At 50.8% G+C, this 22,105-nt stretch overlaps 1 protein-coding gene across 1 annotated transcript in view; it reads left to right on the top strand.

Annotated features, from left to right (window-relative positions):
* POLR1A (RNA polymerase I subunit A) overlaps nt 1-22,105 on the top strand; it is a 74,733-nt gene that overhangs the window by 44,730 nt on the left and 7,898 nt on the right. Inside the window, exons 15-28 of the mRNA XM_023224933.2 lie at nt 713-862; nt 2,008-2,191; nt 5,747-5,829; nt 5,948-6,106; nt 7,707-7,805; nt 9,165-9,317; nt 9,571-9,653; nt 10,625-10,790; nt 11,711-11,932; nt 12,804-13,018; nt 14,082-14,249; nt 15,185-15,320; nt 15,787-15,944; nt 20,819-20,945. Coding sequence (XP_023080701.2) covers nt 713-862; nt 2,008-2,191; nt 5,747-5,829; nt 5,948-6,106; nt 7,707-7,805; nt 9,165-9,317; nt 9,571-9,653; nt 10,625-10,790; nt 11,711-11,932; nt 12,804-13,018; nt 14,082-14,249; nt 15,185-15,320; nt 15,787-15,944; nt 20,819-20,945 — 2,103 coding nt within the window. The remainder of the gene's footprint in view (nt 1-712; nt 863-2,007; nt 2,192-5,746; nt 5,830-5,947; nt 6,107-7,706; nt 7,806-9,164; nt 9,318-9,570; nt 9,654-10,624; nt 10,791-11,710; nt 11,933-12,803; nt 13,019-14,081; nt 14,250-15,184; nt 15,321-15,786; nt 15,945-20,818; nt 20,946-22,105) is intronic.

Genomic DNA, 22,105 nt, shown 5'->3' with positions numbered 1-22,105 from the left:
GCCACCACGCCCTTGTTGCACACGTCTAAAGATACTGCTTTGTGGGGCCTGCTGCAGGCACACTAAGTGCTGTTGATGGCAGTTAGTCTCCCAGCCCTGGAACCTGTGACACCTGCCAGTCTGCCCCTGCCCTGCTTCATCTCTGGGAATGTGTGCACCGGCATTCAGCCCCTCTGGAACCAACTCTGGTTATCTGCAGATAAAGCTGCCTCCCTTTGAGCTCTTTGCAGAGCAGCTGCTAGAGAAAGTGCTTCTCTTGGCTTCCTGTTAGCAACTGCTTGTTGGGTAGATGACCCCTCTGAGGGATCCAGCTGGGGCCGGGGAAAGATTCCTTGGCCTTTCAGTAGCTATAATTAATTCCAGTCATAGTAAAGAAATATCTGAGTATGTGGCATAAAATGAAAACAATTTACCTTTTCCTCTCCTTCCTTTTGTCTATTTAGTAATTTAATTCAAGTCTAGGGTATTATTCACTTTAAGAACTATTTTAGGGAGTAAAAATCCCAGTGAAGTTCTTTCTCGTGTATTATTGTTTTCACTCCTCATTGGTTTAAATAAAAACTGAGATCACCTTGCCCTATGGAGGTGGACCTGTCTGTTTTTCTTGCCATACCTGAGATCATCAGAAATGGCAATCCAAGGGCAGGACGTCCTAAAAGGGAAATTCTCAACTTTTCTTTCTGCCATCAGTTTGTCCTCTTTTTCTTTGCAGATTTTGTCAACGCTGCTCATAAATATAATCCCAGAGGATCACATCCCGCTGAACTTATCTGGAAAGGCGAAAATCACCGGGAAAGCCTGGGTGAAGGAAACTCCTCGATCTGTTCCTGGCTTTAACCCTGACTCGATGTGCGAGTCCCAGGTATGGCTGTCCAGCTGTGTGGAGTGGAGACTTCTAGTCCCAGGGTTAGACAGATTGGTTTAAAACGGAGACAGAAATGGAGGCACATTCACAGAAGCAGGTGCTGTACCTCAGAAGAGAAGGCGTTGTGCCTGAGTTGGTGTCAGCTTTTGTGTTGGAAAGGTTCAGGGTTGATCTCCAGCATTTGACCCTCAGTATAAAACTCACAAGCAGTTTAGGAAGGCTTCTCCTGCAAAAAGGCTGAAATTGATTATGCAAAGCTTGGCAACACAGAGTCCTGTTTTCCCGCAAGACTGCTGAGTGGCTTGAGATAATCAAACTGGTGTAAGGTTCCATACCCCAACTGTGAGCCTTAGGCACTAGGCCACAAGAGGGCAGGCCCAGGGCAGAGAGGGCCGTCCACACTGAAGATTTCCAAGGCCTCTGTGTGTTCCCAGTGGAGAAGTCTTTCCAGGTCCCCAGTGCACAGTGCTTTATCACAGGGTCTTAATGGACAGTCCATTCACCCCTGAAACTGCCGGGTTTCTTTTCCTTTATAGACCGTATGCTTCATGGGTGCTACATTACGCATCTAGAAATGCTTTTCTGTTCAGCTTCCAATGCTTTAACCCAGCTTTGAGAAAGTACACATTCAGGCCTTAGAGGATGTTAGGAAGATTTTGTTGTTACTCCCAGGGCTCAAGGCAGAAAGTACCTAGGCCAGAGGCACAGTTATGAGGTTGAAGCTCACCACTTCAGGAAGACCTTGTGGCTAGAAGCTCCCATATCTGGTCACAGGTCTTTGTCAAGGATACTTGACCTCAAGTCAGCATGGGTGGGTGTGGGGAGTAGGGGATATAAAACTTGGAGAGAGAGAGTGTGTGCGTGTGTGTGTGTGTGTATATGTGGTATAGTCCCTGAAGGGAAGAAAAAAAACCTGCTGGTCTGTATGTGCTTGCCTCTGTTATAATAAAAAAATAATAATAATAATATAGAGAGAGAGAAAATACTAGTTTCACAAATGCCCTACTTTTTTCCATGAAGGATTCTAGGCAGGTCATGGTAGAGGGATTTGCACAACAAGGGTCATACACAGAGTAGAGTGTGGGTGGCTCCCATAGGAGCCATCCTCCACCACCCAGCATTGGTGGCCTTGCCCTCCACAGGTGGTCATCAGGGAAGGGGAGCTGCTCTGCGGAGTGCTGGACAAGGCGCACTACGGGAGCTCTGCCTATGGCCTGGTCCACTGCTGCTATGAGATCTATGGGGGCGAGACCAGCGGCAAGGTTCTAACCTGCCTGGCCCGCCTCTTCACCGCCTACCTGCAGCTCTACAGAGGCTTCACCTTGGGTAAGTGCCAGGCTCACTGCCCTGGAACAGTGACCTGGCCCCTTTTAGGGTCATTGCAACCGCCTGACCATCTCCCACGCCCAGGGCAGAGAGAGCCGTCCACACTGAAGATTTCCAAGGCCTCTGCGTGTTCCCAGTGGAGAAGCCTTTCCAGGTCCCCAGTGCACAGTGCTTTATCACAGGGTCTTAACGGACAGTCCATTCACCGCCGAAACTGCCAGTTTTATTTTCCTTTATAGACCATGTGCTTCATGGGTGCTACATTATGCAGCTAGAAATTCTTTTCTGTGTCCTCTCAGGGGAAGGAGCGGGGAAGCAACCAGGCTCCTGCAACAAAGGCACCCTCACTTGGTCACCCCTCTCCTCCATAGCCAGTGCTTATTCCCCTTCACAGTGCAGAATGGCACCCTCGTGCCCATTTCCATTCTGTTCCTTTCCTAACCCCTCCCTTTACGAGTTTCTGTCCTCAGACTGATTTCTCATACTCATACAACCCCATTCCCTGCTACACAAGTGCGCTTTCAGAATTATCGGGGCCCATCGCACTCCACAGAGGGGATTCCCTGTTGTCAGAACTGCCCACTGCCGGCCCGGCGCGTGTGGCTCACACCTGTAATCCCAGCACTTTGGGAGGCCAAGGCGGACAGATCACTTGAGCCCAGGAGTTCGAGACCAGGCTGGCCAACAAGAAGAAACCCCGTCTCTACTAAAAATACAAAAATTAGCCAGGTGTGATGGTGTGCACCTATAATCCCAGCTACTCAGGAGGCTGAGGCGGGAGAATTGCTTGATCCCAGGAGGTAGAGGTTGCACTGAGCCAAGATTGCACCATAGCACTCCAGCCTGGGTGATGGAGCAAAAGAACTGCCCACGCCTTCCCAATGCAGTGGGGCCATCAGCGCTCTTGGAAACACTATGCTGGGCAAACCTGTCGGGGTGATCCTAAGACAGGAAGGGAAACTACCTTGTTTGCACCCTAGAAATGAGAGCACGCTGCTTTAGGAAAGTGGCTTTGATAAAGAGGCTTCACCTTGGGTGAGTGCTGGGCTCACTGCCCTGGGGCTCCCCTGGAGCAGTCACTGGGCCCCTTTTAGTGTGGGCTTGAGATCAGATCTATCCAAAGGCTCAGCCTCTGGCCAGGCTTATGGAGGACACTGCATCTCCATGTACACAGAGCAGGGTCCAGCCGTTCCACACTGTTCACATTAGGGGGATGCGAGATGCTGCGTGTCAGACATGCACCGCAGTGTGCATAGGTGTTGTCTGGTTCATGGTGAAGTAAAGCTCCTCTGCTTCACAGATTTACTCATGTGCAGACAGAGTGGGAGTCTCAGCATAGGGCCTGTGGACCTGCGCCTGCTGCAGCTGGAGTTTGTTCATTGGCCCACGCTGGGTCCTGCATTATACATTTTATCATATATTTAATTATGGAAAGGTTAAAAAAAAAAAGCATACATGAAGATAATTTAAAATCACCCAGCATGCGTTTGTCAGAGATAACCACTAATAGTAATTTGATGTTTGTTTTTCTAGACTTTTCTAGTACAAATACATTTGGAAAAAGTGGGATCCTATGCTACATATTCTACTTCCCTTACCCACCCACCAAACGTCCAAATGTATTTATAAATGTCCTTTGGGATCAGCTAATACAAATCTACATCCTCATGTCTGGTAACTACGGATTATTCCATTCTTATGGATATATCGTAGTTTATTTAACCAGTTCCTATAATTAAACATTTAGGCTGCTTCCAGATTTTCACATTATTGCTGAGATGAGCATCCTTGAACAGACATCTTGGTTTGTATGTCCCATTATTTTACCAGGATAAGGATTATAAGTTAAGTCTTGTTTGGCAGCTGAAACTCACCTTCCCCCATCTTAATTCCATTAAGAGACCTGAGCCATTGCTGGGGACATCTGTGTCCAAGGTCACCCACTTCCAGTTGGGAACCAGACTAGAGTCCCTTCCAGGATAACCAAAGAAAGTGAAGCATGATTACTACACCTCATGAAATGTATATTTCAATTTCAGATGTTGACCTAGAATAAGCACAAGGATTTCTGCTAGCTAGAGAGAAATCAGAGTGCTTTTGAAATGAAAATAGAGGAGGATCCCACACCCAGCTCATGATGAGGAGCAAACTTAACGTAGGTGCCAGGCTTTAGCTCTGCTTAGTGTGTGGTACAAAGAGCAGTTGGTCCCTTGAGAATGAAGATGATCCAGAGGCTCAGGGCTGAGAAAGGAAGCAGGGCCAAGCTGGGAGTGGGGCTGCGAGAGGGAACAGGCGAGAGATTGACTTCACTCCAGCCCTTGTCAGCTAGCGGGGTCTGTAAAGGGCACAGCTAGATGGCCTGGAGCTGGCCCCATGGGAAGGCCCACTTTCATGGTGTGGCCTGCTTACAGAGGAACTGTTTCTTTCCCCTTCTGTTCACACATGTTCTTAGAAGCCCTCCAGGATCTTGCATTGGGAATTCCAAATATTTCAGCCCCATCTTTTGAACAGTACACTGCTGTTTTCTTTCCCACTCAGATCTTGGCTGAGGGACTTTTGAGTCCAATAGCACTTACAGTTACAGAAAAGAACTAGTTTTAGCCAGGCGCAGTGGCTCACGCCTGTAATCCCAGCACTTTGGGAGGCCGAGGTGGGTGGATCATGAGGTCAAGAGATCAAGACCATCCTGGCCAACATGGTGAAACCCTGTCTCTACTAAAAATATAAAAACTAGCTGGGCATGGTGGCATGTGCCCATAGTCCCAGCTACTGGAGAGGCTGAGGCAAGAGAATCACTTGAACCCGGGAGGCAGAGGTTGAAGTGAGCCGAGATCACGCCACTGCACTCCAGCCTGGGGGACACAGCAAGACTCCCATCTCAAAAAACAAAACAAAAAAACCCACTAGTTTGATTAAGAGTTGATGTGGAAAGACCTGCTGCTGCCCAAGATGAGGAACTCCTCAACCCTTTGAGCCAGAAGGGCAGGCTTCACTGAAGTGACCCAGGCTGTCATCCCCCTGAAGCAATGCTGAGGGACCTGCGGTGGTGGTCCCTGTCACCCAGGCTCGGGTGTGTCTGTGTGTGTGCCTGCACAGGCATACTCAGCTATGGAGGGTGGCCCCTGTGACATGTGGCTTCTGGGACCCCAAACTGAGATGTTCTCTCTGTCTCTTTTCCCTGAGCTTATCTTTTCATCCAAAATCTCTTCTTCACCTTCAGCCTATTCATCCAACACATACCTATAGAATGGTGATAGTATAGCTGGTGGCTAAGAAACATGAATTTGGGACCCAGGCCTGGGTTTACTTTCTACCTGTGTGACCCCATTTTGAGCCTGAGTTTTGTCATTTGTAAAATGGGGATTATAAGGTTTGGGCTCTGGTAGGCACCTAAGAGATGGTGACAATCTGTTAATGATGTTAATATAATCTTCATTACTCAGGTATTTCCTGCATCTGTGGCACTGGGCTCTGTGCTCTGACCTTACTGAGTTTAGTCTGGTGGGAGAAATCAGGCCTGAGGTCCCCTACAAGCTTGTCTGTTTCACTTCACAGGCGTGGAAGACATTTTGGTGAAGCCAAAGGCAGATGTCAAGAGGCAACGTATCATTGAAGAATCCACCCACTGTGGGCCCCGGGTACGGACGGACTTCGAGGCCGCGGCCTGCCCTGGAGGGGTGAAGTGTGTGCCGAGTCAAAACCCACAACCCTCCTCGTTTGACCTCAGCCTCCAGTGTATTTCTGTTCTCATTCTAGGCTGTCAGGGCTGCATTAAACCTGCCAGAAGCCACATCGTATGATGAGATCCGAGGAAAATGGCAGGATGCCCATCTGGGCAAGGACCAGAGGGATTTTAACATGATTGATCTGAAGTTCAAGGAGGAAGTGAACCATTACAGCAATGAGATTAACAAGGTTAGCCCAGCGTTGCATGCATTTATCCCCACCACTATGAATGCTGATTTTTAAAGAAATTACATTTTGATTCTCACCCGGGCCCTACGGAGCACTTCGGCTGTTTAACAGCTGACTAGGTGAGATGTGAGGTGGGATGGGTAGAACTCGTTGTTTTGAAGGGCCCAGGGCTTTGTTCCCTTCCCCAGTTAGGGTCTAGACAGGCCTCGGAATAGTGGCGAGAGAGAATGCTTTGTGCTGTTTTTCTTTTTAAATGTTTTTATTTTGGGGTGACTGCATTCAAGGGGCTGAATAAGCAGGATGAGGGACCCAGATCGCCCCTGCTGCTTGTGCAGCAGAGCCAGCAGTGAAGACTCAGGTTCCAGTCCTGGCTCTGCCTTGAACTTGCTGTGTGACCTTGGGCAAGTGAGATAACCAGTCCCTGCCTTGGTTTCCTCACCTGGAAGTGGGGCTGTGAGGGGCACCACCTCACAGGGCTGCAGAGAGGCTTCAGGAGCTACTATTACACAATGCCAAGCCAGTTCCTGGGCAGTTGAGAAAGGAGAGGGAAATCTCTGCATGAGCTGAAATCACAGACTGCTTTTCTCTGCCTTTCTGCCCCAGAGCCAGGGCTGTCCATCCTGCTGCTTGGAGGAGCTGGCTTGGCCCTCACCCTGCCTCCTAGGCCCTCGGGGCCCAGCCTGAGGAGTGGTGAGGAGGAGGCAATGCTAATGCTCATCAAAAGACAAAGTTTGTCTGTGGTGCTCTCTTGCCTGGCTTTTAGCATCCCTTAGGCTGCTGAGAAGACTGACCTCTCATGGGGACAGGTTCCATCCTTGAGGGGTTTTGTTGACAGGAGCTTTCCTAGCACCTCCCTGAGAATCAGGAAGCTCAGCTTCTAGGGCTGACTGGGCATGCTGGGAGTAGGGAAGTTGTCTTCAGATGCATCTCAGAATGGTTTCTTGTCCCTCCAGTTGCCATCTTCCCATCACCTCTGCCCACCCAGGCTCTGCCTCTCCTGTGTTGGGCTGAGTCTGTGGAATTCCAGGCACAGGCTAAAAGCCCCAGACTCAGAGCCCCCTTCCCAGCATCTCCCCAGGCTCCCCGTGAAGAGGCATGCTTGGTTCTGCTGGCCCTTGAGCCAAGGCAGAGCTTCCTACCTGGGGCTCGGGTGGCATGTTCGTAAATACGACATGATGTGGACGTTGGTATTCACGCTGGGAGAGGACCCAGGCCAGGCTCTGCTGGGCTAATCAAGGGCGTCACCTTAAATTTTATTCTTCTCCAGCTTTTTAGAATCACAAACTGGATCTGCCTGCCCCTCTGCCTCTCCTTGTCCTTCTCCCTTTTTGCTGCTCTTTGGCCAGTGAATGGAACCTCAGGGATCCTGGCAGAGGAAGTCCAGCGAGTGCAGGACAGGGAGCACCTATTTGACCTCTTAGGGGTTCCAGGGAAGGATTAATGCCAAATGAGGCTTTCCCTTAGCTCGAGTGGGATTTGGCAGTTAGGTCTGAATAAATATTCTGGCTGTATTGCTTCTGCCTCCTGGATTTACATCCTGATTCTGGGATTTTTAAAGGGGGTGAAGTCACTGACCACTGTGTGCTGATTTAATCTGCAGGCATGCATGCCTTTTGGCCTACACAGACAGTTCCCAGAGAACAGCCTGCAGATGATGGTGCAGTCGGGAGCCAAAGGTTCAACTGTGAACACGATGCAGGTGTGGGCAGAGGCGGGTTGGCAGCTTTACAGGTGGTGGTTTCAATTTGTTCCCTATAAAACGTGGCAAATACTGAAAAAGAGAAAAGCATATAGAAATCACTACAGGAGCTAAACACTGTTAACATGCCAATGTTAAAGGCAGATGTAGCTATGACTATGCAGATGGGATATATATAATGTAGTTATATATTATAAATTTACAAACTACTATTGCATATATTCATGTTATATAGATACATTATGTATACTCACACAATTTTGATGTACTTTTGCGTGATCTTTTCTTTCTTTCTTTTTTTTTTTTGAGATGGAGTCTTACTCTGTCACTGGACTGGAGTGCAATGGCGCCATCTCGTCTCACTGCAACCTCTGCCTCCTGGGTTCAAGAGATTCTCCTGCCTCAGCCTCCCTAGTAACTGGGACTGTCGGCATGTGCCACCATGCCCGGCTAATTTTTGTATTTTTAGTAAAGACAGGGTTTCACCATGTTAGCCAGGATGGTCTCAATCTCTTGACCTCGTGATCTGCCCGCCTCGACCTCCCAACGTGCTGGGATTACAGGCATGAGCCACCGCGCCTGGCCGTTCTTTTCTTAATATTAAATTATAAACATTGTCCTAGAGATTTCTTAACCTTAAACCTTAATGACCTTGAGAGGGTCTAAAGGCCCACCCCATTGTCTGTTGAGTGTGACAACAGAAAGGCCGAAAGCCATTAGGAAATCCCCTGACTAAATCGAAACCTAGATATACTGCTGTCCTCCATCACTCCAAGAGTATTAACAGGCAACTTTCTAAGCAAACCGCTCAATAGCTTGAGTTCCCATTTTTGTTGTTGTTTTTGTTTTAATGAAAATAAGACAGAGTCTCCCTGTATTGCCCAGGGTGGTCTCAAACTTCTGGCCTCAAGGGATTCTCCTACCTCAGCCTTACAAAGTGCTAAGATTATAGATGTGAGCCACCACATCTGGCCCTGAATTCCCTTTTGGCTCTAGAATGTGAGGATCGCAGTAAATGGCTGTTTCCTGCAGGCCTCTCTTTCCCCATTAGGACCCTCCAGTCCCTTACAGGTATAACATGAGATGGTTCTGAGTCATGGCTCCTTTTCTAGACAGCACCCATTTTCAACCTACCCCAAATGTGAAAATCCAGATCAGTCAACAAAAGGAAGATGCAGGTATTTTTTTTTTTCTTAAAATGAAAGCTTCCTGGTTTGTTTAGAAATGTAGGTGAGCCTTCAAGAACTCAATTTCCATGCAGCTTTTCTTCAAGGTCAGATTATACTTTCCCTGCTGGGACAAAGCACTGTTAAAAACACATGTGGATCTTCAGTTTCCTGTGGGTTTCCTGTCCTCTAGATCTCGTGCCTCCTGGGCCAGATTGAATTGGAAGGTCGGAGACCCCCGCTGATGGCGTCTGGCAAGTCACTGCCCTGCTTTGAGCCTTATGAGTTCACCCCCAGGGCTGGTGGCTTTGTCACTGGCAGATTCCTCACTGGCATCAAACCTCATGTATGTATTTTGGTTTTTCTGTAGTTTTTTCCCTTATTTCTAGGCTTAATTGTAAGTGAACTATGACTGCCCAGAGAGTAGGGCAGAAGACACTGGGGGCTGTTGTAGCTGTCGAGGTCAAAAAGTCCTAGGAGATCAGAGAAGGGAGTGGCCTGTGTGGTCAGGAAGGGCTGCTGGAGGTGTTGGCCTGAGCCCTTCGGGTAGCACACTGTCCTCACTGTCACCTTTGGGACCTGGGTCCCATTTTCTGCAGGAGTTCTTCTTCCACTGCATGGCAGGACGAGAGGGCCTGGTCGACACTGCTGTGAAAACCAGCCGCTCAGGCTATCTTCAAAGGTAAAATGTGTCTGCCGTGCCCCTTGAGGTAGGGTGCCAGGACCCTTCATCCCATCATCTTTCACATTATATCAACAGCTCGTTTAAGATTCCTTGGATGAAAAAACTTTTGAAGAGTTCCCATGAATGGCCTGAGGCAGAAAGCAGCAAACACTCTTCCCCTTCACAGGATCGGTAGAGCATGAGCTCAGAGGCTTATACAAAGGGCTCTGTGTTCTGAGGGTCTGCCATTCCCTGAGGGAAGTGATGGCTGTGGGAGAAGGTCTTGGGCAGTGGCAAGCTTGTCTTGCTTCCTGGAAGGCTCAGCTGCCGAGACAGTAGTGACTAACATTGAGCTCTGTCCTCACAGCTTGGGGTGGGGGAACAGTGACTCCTGGGAAGCCCCCTGTTAGGGTGGCAGGAGGGGCAACCTAGGCAGAGTGTCCAGAGAGGTAAGCAAAGGAGCTAGGACCGGGGCAGAGAGCAGGAGATGTTGAGATAAAACCGAGGAGAAAGGCCGCCAGTGGAAGGATTCACATCAGTAGTTAGTTTCTAATTCCCCTTAGTGTCCTTGGCGATCCCTGGGTTGACCAAGTTTGAGAATCCTTGACAGCTCCCCTGGTTCGCCTGCCTTGTGCTTCTAAGGACACTGGTCTCTGGGGAGTTCTGCACTGCAGGAGAGTGCAGGGGCAGGCAGTTATCCTCAGCAGCTGGGGCTAGATGGGAGCCTAGCTCTAGGGGTGGCAGCCAAGCCTCTCACATGGCTGCAGCCTCCTCCTCCTAGAAAACCATCAGGAAATGCAGCCTCTGGCTGGGGGACGCTGGAGCCAACCCAGACCCCGGGGTATTGGATCCACCCTGTGTTCCAAAGTCTTGCTTGCCTGCAGAACAGCAGCCCCCCTTTCCCTCCCCTCCACCACCCCTAACCCTTATCAGAGGCCGCTCTGGGAGGTGATGAGCCAGCGGGGACTGAGCCAATGGTGTCCTTACAGGTGCATCATCAAGCACCTGGAGGGGCTGGTCGTGCAGTATGATCTCACGGTCCGTGACAGCGACGGCAGTGTGGTACAGTTCCTGTATGGGGAGGATGGCCTGGACATCCCCAAGACACAGTTTCTGCAGCCCAAGCAGTTCCCCTTCCTGGCCAGCAACTACGAGGTAGTGTGCTAGACCCCAGAGCAGTGGGCCTCCCCCACTGGGGTTAGAGAACTGGAATGCGCTGAGCTTCACAACCCAGTCCAAGTGGCCACTGGAAGGTAGAGTAGGAAGAGTTTATAAGACATCAGTCTATGCCCTGAAACACTTGACAGTTTCAAAGCCTGTGAACTTTAATCACCTGAGGTGGGTGGAGGGCATGAGCACCTCTGGAATAATACCTACTCTTTGGGGCCATTTGCCATGTGCTGGGCCCTCAGCTAAAGCACACTATCAATACTATCCATTTTCCTCCTCACTGCAACCCAGGGAAGTAAGCATTACTCTGTCCATGTTGCAGCTGAGGCAACTGAGTATCAAAGCGTAAGTAAACAGTCGGTGAGTGGCGGAGCCAGCATTTGAACATGGGCCCGTCAGACACAAACTCATGATTTTTCATTCTGTACCTTAATGCCATTGTAGTGACCATCACTGTTGACTGGAGAGTCACCCCATTTGGCAGATAGGGAAACTGAAACTGATATGACCTGTCCAAGGTCATCAAGCTGACGGTAGAATCGAGGGTTGCGCTCTGGTGCTGAGTCCTTTCCATCCCGGTTCCTATCCCTGAACTTGGCCGTCACTCTTCCCCTCTTCCTTTCTTCCCAGAAACTCCCTTGTGCTCCTGGAGGGGCTCTGAGTGTGCTGCTTTCTTTCCTGTGTCTCCCTCTGCTCCCAAGACCATTGGTTCCCAAATCTGGTTTGCACAAAGTGAGAGCCCTGATTAGCAATGGATGCTCAGCCTCTCAGAGTGGGTGCTTGGCCCCATCATGAGGGCTCCACACCAGCCACCTGGGTCCCCTGAATTTGTGCTCCATGGCCCTCTGTCACACCCTCATCTCTTTGATCTCACGTGTGATTTGTTTGTTTGTTTGCTTGCTTAGGTGATAATGAAATCGCAGCATCTCCATGAAGTTTTATCCAGAGCAGATCCCAAAAAAGCTCTCCGCCACTTCAGAGCTATCAAAAAATGGCAAAGCAAGCACCCCAACACGCTGCTGAGAAGAGGCGCCTTCTTGAGTTATTCCCAGAAAATTCAGGCGGCTGTGCAAGCCCTGAACCTTGAGAGTGAAAACCGGAATGGCCGCAGCCCCGGGACTCAGGAGGTGACTCAGGGAGATGATGTCCTTAACATCCAGCACATCCAGGCTTAGTCAGTGGGTGACAGATGAGGGGCTGTTTTCCTAAGGGAAGGTAGAATCATGAATTCCAGCCTTGTTCATCGTCAGTCAAAACAGAATGACTCTCAAATGGGAATGTAAGGCAGGGACTCTTAACAAGGGTGTAGGCAGGGGTTGGGGGAACTAACTGGGGCCTGTGACTTTGGGGTTCCCCACGATCCCAGGTATGAAGGAATGGGGAGCAGTCATGAGAAATGGAGAGGACGGCTATGTGCTAGGGCCACTGGACAGAGCCCTGAGTAGAGACCACTAGAGGGGGGTTGGGGATAAATACCAGGATCCCCTTCCTCCTGCTTTTCCCTCTGCTGCTGGTGCCTCCCATCAGCCAGGCACACCTGGGAGCCGGAAGCAGGAGATCTCTTTGAAGCAGTCACTTTGGGACTGCGTTGAGGGTCACAGAGTGTGTGAAAGAGCCTGGATCCAGAAATAAGCGTGGATCCAGCACAGTGACTGTGTCCTAGCTGGCCTGAGACAGTCGTGGCTTTGCCTCTTGTCCTAGCCTAATCATAACAGTCTCCTGTTTTACTCTAAAAGAATCCCAGTTTGCTCAGTAAATTATATGCTCACCCTCTCTGGGCTTGAATGGGCCAGGATGAAGAGCTGCTAGGCTTGTAGTCAAGCAGGGTGAACTAGGACAGATTGAAGTCTTTCCCCGTTTTAAATGGGGAGATGGTTTCTCATTGCAATCAGATTTCTGTCTTTCTGTCTCCCTTTATTATTGGAAGCCAATGCTTTTGATCCCTCTTATGCTACTGGGTATCCCTCCCACATAGCTGAGACCCATCCTTCCATTCAGATGCTGAGGATGTGGTATGAGTTGGATGAGGAAAGCCGAAGGAAATACCAGAAGAAGGCGGCCACTTGTCCTGACCCCAGTCTGTCTGTCTGGCGTCCTGACATTTACTTTGCATCAGTTTCCGAAACGTTTGAAACAAAGGTTGATGACTATAGTCAAGAGTGGGCAGCTCAAACAGAGAAGAGTTATGAGAAATCAGAGCTTTCTCTCGACAGGTAATGACAGTGATTTGTTGCACAACATGTGCAGGAGAATCTACCTCCTAGCCCCTGCCCTACCCACTCTGGGAGAAGAGGGCTGCCTCCTGGGTTTGAGACTCCAGGTAGAGGGAGGGCAGTAAGACAGCCAGGGGCACCGCACAAGCCCCGAGGGCCCAGGAGTGAACAAGTGCAGGAAGGCAGGAGTGGACACCCCACTCCAGGCCAAGATAGGGATGGTGCTCTGCTGGGACAGAGGGTTGCAGGAATGTCTGCTCTCTTGGGTTTGGTGTGGTAGGTGGGACTGATTGAGAGTCAGGGAATCCACTGTTCAGCTGCTGCCAACCGTGTGACCCAGGACAGGTCATTCATGCCCAGGGACACGAGGTCTTAACTTTTCATGAGGTCTTAGATCTGATTACTCCAGTGATCCTTTGAACTTTGGGTTCCCATTTGAAGGCCTCAGCTTGGACTAGTACAGACACACACACACACACACACACACACACACACACACACACAGTGTAGCTCAGTGCTCCCTGTGGCTGTTCTTACAGGGTCAGGCTTCATAGGAAAAATGGTTAGTAAATTACAGAATTGTGCAGCATGAATACTTCTGATGCGGGCTGCAGCCACTGGTACTAACTAAAAATATAAACACTCCCATCACCCCCATCCCCATAATGGCCTAGCAGGAGGTTTAAGCTGTCTCCAAATTGTCATAATTGAGAAAAAAGAATGAAAAAGGAAAAAGTGAATAATGAACCCAGAAATTCTCCTGCTTAGGGGGCTTGTGGTAACAGGTCCAGAGTGGGCATGTGACATTCTGGAGGCAAACATGAAGAGTCCAAGCATGAATGTCTAGAGCTTCAGCCGCCCAGCTGGGATCTGTGCTGTGTAATTTCAGGACATCTCAGGGTCACTGGTGGGAATTTGAAGATTAGAGGGATCTTTTGCCTAGGAAAAACGAGTCCAGAAAGAGGTAGAGGTTTCAGGTTTCTGGTTTCGGGCAGCACTGACAGTCTGTGGTGTCTGCTTCTGACCCTGCCACTCCCCCCCGACCCCCCACTGCCTTCTCTAGGTTGAGGACCTTGCTGCAGCTGAAGTGGCAGCGGTCACTGTGTGAGCCGGGTGAGGCTGTGGGCCTGCTAGCTGCCCAGAGCATCGGAGAGCCCTCCACCCAGATGACCCTCAACACCTTCCACTTTGCAGGCAGAGGCGAGATGAACGTCACCCTGGGCATTCCAAGGTGTGGAGCACAAGGGAGCACGGGGTGGGGTCTGTCCTAGCCTCTCCTGGAGAAGGAGTCATTTAATGAGAGGGAGGGAGGGAGTGTGTGTGTGTGTGTGTGTGAGAGAGAGAGAGAAAGAGAGAGTCAGTCTCATTAAAGTGGGGATCAGGGTTAGAATTTCCAGAGCCCAGCTGGTTTCTTTGGTGCCCAGGCCTGGTAGGATCTCCATTTATCCCTCTGCCAACTCCTGCCTCCAAGTTCCTGGGGATGCCTGTGAGACTGCACACTGCTGGGGGAGGGACTCAGGAACGTACATTGTTAACAAGCCCCACACAGGGTGCCTGGTTGCCCAACTCCAGGGGAACCATTCACATAGAACGTGCCCCCAAGTGGCCCTGGGCCCTGGCCCTTCAGGTGAATATATGCGCTGGGCAAGGGGAACGAGTGTGGGGTCAGACCCATCTGCATTCAGTCCCTGGCTCTGCCTTTGTCTAGCAGATGGACTCTGGACAGGTACCTCACTTTCCAAACCTCAGGGGGTCCTTCTGTGGAATGCCAGAGGCTGGGACTCACCGTACATCCAGGCAGTGAGGGCTGGCTGAGCTCAGCAGGAGCACTGTGGGTGTTAGTTGCCTTCCCTGCATCGCTTGTTCATTCAGTAAGCATCAGCAGGCACCTGCTGTTTGCAAGGCACAGGTGATAGGAAACGAATCAGACAAAGCCCTGAGCTCAAGGAGTGGGCACTCCAGGGAGGAAACAGGGAGGGACAGGGGAGTCCCTTACTGTTGCACACAGGGCCAGAGCTGGGATTCTCTGCTCCAGCATATTATCCCCGTGAGATCCCCAGACCTCTCTCAGATCCCAGAAGACCTCTGACATCATTAGGAGAAGCTGCACCCAAACAGAGGGTCTGGTTGCCGCTCATTATTGGATGTGTCCTTATTCTGTGACAGATTGCGGGAGATTCTCATGGTGGCCAGCGCCAACATCAAGACGCCCATGATGAGCGTGCCTGTGCTCAACACCAAGAAAGCCCTGAAGAGAGTGAAAAGCCTGAAGAAACAACTCACCAGGGTGTGCTTAGGGGAGGTAATGTCTCCTTCCCGGGCTGTAGATGGGGTGAAGGCACGTTTCTATATCCTCCCCATGTGTGAAGAACAGGCTTTGCTTACTGCACTGACCCTAGGCTCAGATTCCCACCAATGAGAAATAAGCTGTCTCTGCCAGGTGCTGAGCAGAGATGGATCAGGAAGCTTTTAAGAGAGTCATTAGTTCCACAGCATCCTCTTGTGCCTGAAAAATAAACCATTTCCTGAGTTTGCCTACCAGCTCTGCTGAGGCCACTCCTAGGAGGTTCAGGCCACTCTCTGGAGGTGACTGCAGGCTGTGGGCCCCCAGCAGATCCACCCCAGTATAACTTGCCAGGGTTTCTTTGGAGTTTGGCCTGTGTTCTCAGCTGCTATCTCTGTAAACCCTTGGGTCTCGTAACCCACTCACGTTGCACAGTCACCGAGGACCTGAACAAGTCAAGTTCTCCGTGTCCGTCTGGTTCCAGGTGTTGCAGAAAATTGACGTCCAGGAGTCCTTCTGTATGGAAGAAAAACAGAACAAATTCCGGGTGTACCAGCTGCGGTTTCACTTCCTGCCACATGCGTATTACCAGCAGGAGAAGTGCCTGAGACCCGAGGACATCCTGCGCTTCATGGAAACAAGGTCAGGGCTCAGGCTGTTATTGTCATTGACCTTGACCCAGAGAATGCTCATGAACTGGGGCAGGAAGCACCTAGCCACAAGGCTCCTAGAGATTGAGTGCCTTTTCCCAAATGAGCCCTTCAAGGGAAGTGGTTAGGAAAACAGAGGGCCTTGCAGCCTGATCTGGAAACCTGACCCCCAGTCTGGCTTGTGGGTGTGACTCTGTTAGCCACATGTCACTCCCTGAGCCCATTTCTTCTCTTGGGTTGACGTCAGGATTGTTGTCTTCTGGGGCTTGCAGGCATTAAGACATGGAAATGCGGGTGTGGTAAAGAGAAGGGAGCAGTGTCAAAGTGGTGCCTCTGTGGTGTCAGAGCAGCACATGCTGTTAATGTTTGCTAGGGTGTTACTCCGGGCAGTATAATGTGGTTCCTGATGCATTTAGATTCTGTGAATAATGAACAATGTGCGGGTGGCGTGCTGCTCTTGGTTCTCCATTCTGTAACCAGGATTGCCTCCAGAGAAATTTGAGTTCCTGTCTGGTAGGGAAAAGGAACTTCTGTCTCAAATTCAAGTTACTGTCAGATATTTGAAAAGCAGAGGCCGCAATTCCAAGTTCAGGGGAGCAGGAGGATGGGCTTTTGGGGGACTGGGGCAAGCCTGGAAGAGCCCACGAAGCACTTTTGACTCACCAGCTAACCCTAGACGGCGAAGTGTGAACACAAACAGGCTGCATAGCCCAGCAGGTGACAGGCCAGTGAAGCAGGCTAGGGGGCCCCCGGCAGACTGAATAGTGTGGAACCTGTGTCAAGGGTCGTTGGTTACCATGCAGGAATGGGGGTCAGGGGGCCACATCTTTTGATTTTAAAAGAAAGAAAACAAGCTTCCCACCCCCTACGTTTTTTTTTCTTTCCTGGGTTACTTGGTTACTTGCCTTTGCTTTTATATAATTGAGGTCTCCTGACTTTTAAACATCAGCAACTAATTCCTGTGTTTTTAAAAGCCCAGTAAGGCCCAGATGGATCTCATCTGTTGCAGGATCTGGCCATAGGCCACTGACCACTGTCTCTAATCTAGACCAGTTCTCAGGTCTTCTGGGAGCTGCTCAGATAGAGAAACAATGACAGAGCAGAAGCAGAAAGCTCCCTCCACAAACACATACTGAGCCATGCCCATTCGTCGCCGAGTCACAGGGACAGGCGTGGGCAACACGGTACGACTTTTCTGCCCTCAGCCCTCTGCCCTCTCACCTTATGGGGCCTGGCCTCGAGCCAGCCCTCTGTGCAGGTGGCATTTGGGATGGTGGGTCTTGGGGTGGACGAGCTTGGATGTGAACTCAGTCCTTTGGACGGGGGTCACTGGCCGGGTGCTTCCTGCCCCAGTTCATGAGCCATGGGTGAAGTTGTTGTTGGCTGGGCCTTGGGAGCAGCTGCGTTGGTGCCAGCCTGGGCTGAGAACGTTCTTTCTGTCGAGTGGTCCTCCGTGCTATCTGGGCACTGGGCAGAGTGGCAGGGGAGTGCTGTGTGCACCCACCTGCCGGCTCCTTAAATAACAGCAAGGAACATAATACCAAGTGCGGGGGACATTTGTGCTGGCCTGGCAGCAGTTTTCTGAGAAATGGGAAACCAGATTTCATGGCCTCTTGAGAATAACCAAGGGTGGGCGGAGTTAGATGTTCTGCCCCAGTTCTGTTCACAGGAGGCCCAGGCCTGCCCAGCAGATAGGTTGGCACGAGGCCGGCGCCAGCCCGTCCTGGGGTTCTTTTTACTTATATTACCTCATGGAATTGAAAATAGGAAATCACTTTTTAAGACTTCTTCCTGATGAGAGACAGCCCTGGCTTGTTCCCAGCCATGAAGTACTTTTTCACCTCCTCCCTGTGTTTTGCTTGTGTGCTTGAAAAGCCATGATAAATAAAGCCATGCGCGGTGGCTTTCGGTGGAGGTGGCCTCAAGGACTGAGCAGAATGGGGCTGAGGGGTTAGGCAGAGCTAAAAGATGGGGCAGTGGATGAGCTGGATATGGTCTGGACTCCCTGTGTCAGGCCCCAGGCAGCATAGCAGCTGCGTTCAGGCCTCTGGCTGCCCACAGGAAATGGGAGGAAGTGTGAGTGCACTTTCAAAAGAGCAGCCAACCCCCAAGAAGCTTTTTCTCCCTTCCCTCCCCTTTCCTTCCTCTCTACTACCCTCGTTTTCTTTCTCTTTGCCCCCACCCCCCCTTCTCCCAGCTGTGGGGTCACGAGACTCTTGACAGCCTGGAGAAAAAAAACACGAGACCGATGGTTCCCTAGGTAGAGATATACAAGCATAGAAGGCCCCCCAGATCTCTGCACTGGCACCTGTCACGTTGGCTGTTTGTGTAAATTGTCTGGCAGGTGGCCGGGGAGGTGAAGTGGGAAGAGCACTGAGCTAGGAGTTAGGGGCTGTAAGTTTTGGCCTCCGGTCCCTAGCCATGAAAAGACCAAGCTGCGGGTCTGTAATTGTAGCTGCTGTGAAGCTGACTTTCCAAACAGCAGGTGGTGGAGCTGTTGCCAGGCACATTCAGAAACCGCCAGGGGTCATGTGCTCTGTTTGTAATTATTTACGTGGGATGTGAGGCTTCTCTGCCCCTGCCCTTCCTGTTCCCTTTCGGTTGCTACATTCAACAGCACAACCTTGAGAAGGCAGTCACTGTGGACCATTAGTTCCCCTGCTCTTGGCAAAATCACAGAAGGGCAAATTGCACCTCCAGGAAAACTGGCACACTGGTCGCATGCCTACCACTTACTCACCAGGCGTTCATTCTGCCTCCTCACCTCCTATGTTCTCCACAAGTCCTGGTCACCAAAAGAGGCAGGGAAGGCAGAAAGCATTCCCAACTGGGGAAATCAGGGAGGGCTTCTTGGAGGAGTTACAGCTGCTGAGACCTAGCCTTGAAGGATGGGTACAGCTTCAGTAGGTAGATATTGGCCAGGGAAGTTGCTGGCAGACTGAGCAGCTCAAGCAAAGGCCCAAAGGGTGCACAGGGTGGAGGGAGCAGATGGGCAGTTAGAGTTGAGGCCGGATGTGAAATGCTGAGAGCAAAAGCATCAAAGCCGTGACATTGCCACAAGTTGAGACAGGCTTGGGCGCCCAGCTGTGGGAAGCAGCCCTGTGTGTGGCAGCAGCTGAGCCCCGCACCCCCACTCCGCCTCATTCCATCTCCTCCACTCTGCACAGTAGCCTCGGGCACGGAGTGAGAGTGATCCATGTTAGGGATGAGATCAAGGCCCTCCTCTCCAGTCTGTGGCAGGATGAGGACTTTAACCTGAACCTGTCCTTACAGAAACATCTCTCCCGCCTTCTCTTTCCAGTGGGATCGTATCTTTCTAAAGTCAAGCCCGGCCTCCTCTCATCTGGCCATCCTATTCCTGTCCCCAGTGCCTGGTAAACAAGATCTTGTCTAGATTAATGGATGAGGGGCTTTTTTTCTGCCAAGAGCAAACCATGTACACCTTTAAAAAGTTCAAAAATAATATTGGGGTCCAGGTGCGGTGGCTCACGCCTGTAATCCCAGCACTTTGGGAGGCGAGGCAGGTGGATCACGTGAGTCAGGAGTTCAAGATCAACCTGGACAACATGGTGAAATCCCGTCTCTACTAAAAATAGAAAAATTAGCTGGGCGTGGTGGGGCCTGCCTGTAATTCCCAGCTACTCAGGAGGCTGAGGCATGAGAATCGTTTGAACCTGGGAGACGGAGATTGCAGTGAGCCGAGATCGCGCCAGTGCATTCCAGCCCTGGGGGACAGAGGGAAACTCCATCTCAAAAAAACAAACAAACAAACAAATAATAATAATAATATTGGTTAAGATGAGTGGCATTCTTTTGTTTTTAATGAGCAAAATAGTATACATTTGACCTGCCTGCTTTTCAAATGAAGACTCTAAGCTCCTTGAGGGCCTGGAGCCTGTCTTTTCCTCCTTGCTTTGCCGCCAGGGCTGGCACATGCTGGGCACAGTATAGGCGCTCAGAGAAAATGGGATGGCTGGCTGGATGCATGAGGACCTGATTCTCACAGTCACAAGCAGCCCTTTTTGGTGTGCTATTCTGGCCTGTTGGAAAAGACGGGCAAGGGGTTACATGAGGAAAGAAGTGGTATGGAGGGGACAGGATGGATCCTAAGAGGCCCTAAAAATAGATGGCTCCAGAGGAAGGGGCAGGGGGCCAGGTTCTGAGCTTCAGTTTGGTTATCTTTTAAATTGGTGTGGTTCTAACTTGTTGACACAATTCATTGCCACAAGCTAAGTTATCCCTGCCCTTCGAAATTCTGATGAGCCCTGCCGAAGTCGTCGTCGTCTCATCACATTGCTGGGGCTCCCACACCAAGGAGATGGGAGTTCTCTGGCCAGAGCAACACCACCTTCTGGAGATGCTGCAGGTGGTGGGCAGCGGAAGGTCCTAGTCCTGGGTGGGGTTCCCCTCTCCTCCAATAGACTCTGCCTTCCTTGTTAGAGGACGACCACAGCAGCACCTACAACTGTCCTTCACCAAGCACCCACTCTGCCAGTCCCTGTGAGAGGAATCAGACATAGGGTTGTTTCTCATCGTTAGCAAAGAAGATTGCAGAATATGTAGTAATTACCATATTTTCTAGACAAGGGGCTTAAAGCTGAGGAAGGTGCCTGTCGTACTCATACCCCGGGAATGGCAGTGCACATATTGAGACCAGGCCTATCGGGCTGTGGAACCGGTGTTCCCGACATGCCAGAGATGGTTCCAAAACAGTGGGTAGGGAAAAGTGAGCGGCTAGGAGAGTCTGGGCCTCCATCTCATGCACTAATCCCCTGTGGGAATCCCTCAGCGTCCTATCCCCGCAATGAGGGCAGGGCTGGACATGCTGGTACTGCACAGGGCTTTGTGGCTTTCTTCTCATTTTAGATTCTTTAAACTTCTGATGGAATCCATCAAAAAGAAGAATAATAAAGCATCAGCCTTCAGGAATGTAAATACTCGAAGAGCTACGCAGCGGGATCTGGACAACGCTGGGGAGTCAGGGAGGAGTCGGGTGAGTGAGTCCCTGGGGATCACTAGGGTCGCACAGGGAGAGCCCCCAGACTGGGCAGGCACTGTGCCTGTTCTCTGTGCTCCTCCAGCCCTGTCCTGGTGCTGACCCATCTCTTACCTATCTCAGCTTTTGCCTGCTGTTCTGAGACAGCCCAGAAGCAGCGTTCACTTCTTGGCCTGATGGGCCAGGCAGGTGACGCTGCCAGGCAGCATGGTGTGGCCAGCCCTGGGGCGGGCCTCTGCATCATCACTCTGCTCTCTAAGACCCCGCCGTAAGTGGTCTTCATCCTGAGGAGGGACTCAAGGTCATGGCGTGCACTGAGCCTTTGAAAGTTCTTCTGGATTCCCTTGGCTCTGCCTTTGACTTGCCTGAGCAAGATGAACTGAGGCCCGCCAGGGCACTGGCAGGGACCAGAGTGGTATCTGGAAGCAGGGAAGATGGGCTGCAGTGATAAAAAGGGGAAGAAGAGGGAAAAACCAGTAGGAGCAAAATAGTCCAGGAATAACTATTCGGACATCTGCCAGGAGACCCAGGAGCAGACCAGACCTGAGGGTGGTATAGGTAGCCAGCAGCGAGTCTGCTCGGGTTGGGGATGACATGGACTGGGACTGCCCCCAGCCAGCTCTGTGGTCTCAGTCGTGTCACCCTTTTCTGGGTCTGTCTCCTCACCCCTAAAATGAGGGGCTGGCCTACACCAGGGAAAATGCTAGGTCTCTCCTGTTTGGTGAATTCACCTGCTAGCTCGCTCAAGCACAAGTGGGCATGGACTATCTTTAGAATACTGCCTGGTCTTAATTCTTAATTCAACCAGAAGGAAAGTATAAAAAACTAGGAGCCAAGTTCAGGAGGAGAAAGGAAGAGATATTCAGTATTCCACAAGATAACCCTTCCTCCTCATCCCCACCTACACCTGGGTTGATCAAAAATATTTGGAACAATATTTTACACCATCTTCTTCTAAGAAAGCAAGTCCTGGCACTTTTTTTTTAATTCTTAGGCATGAAATTTTGCAAGTAAGTAGTGTATGTAAAGATGAAGACTGAAGGGAAGGAGGCCTGGGATCCGGGGCTGGACAGAGTAGATGCTGGTGGACGGTTTGGGTTGAGTGGCAGTGGACGGAGGGTGGTGGCTGGATGGGGGAAGGGGTTAGAAGAGTGGGG

This window comes from Piliocolobus tephrosceles, chromosome 15 (genome assembly GCF_002776525.5).
Source record: "Piliocolobus tephrosceles isolate RC106 chromosome 15, ASM277652v3, whole genome shotgun sequence".
Classification (NCBI taxonomy): domain Eukaryota; kingdom Metazoa; phylum Chordata; class Mammalia; order Primates; family Cercopithecidae; genus Piliocolobus; species Piliocolobus tephrosceles.
The sequence above is the reverse complement of the archived record's forward strand: the minus strand, read 5'-3'. Positions and strand labels throughout refer to the sequence as shown.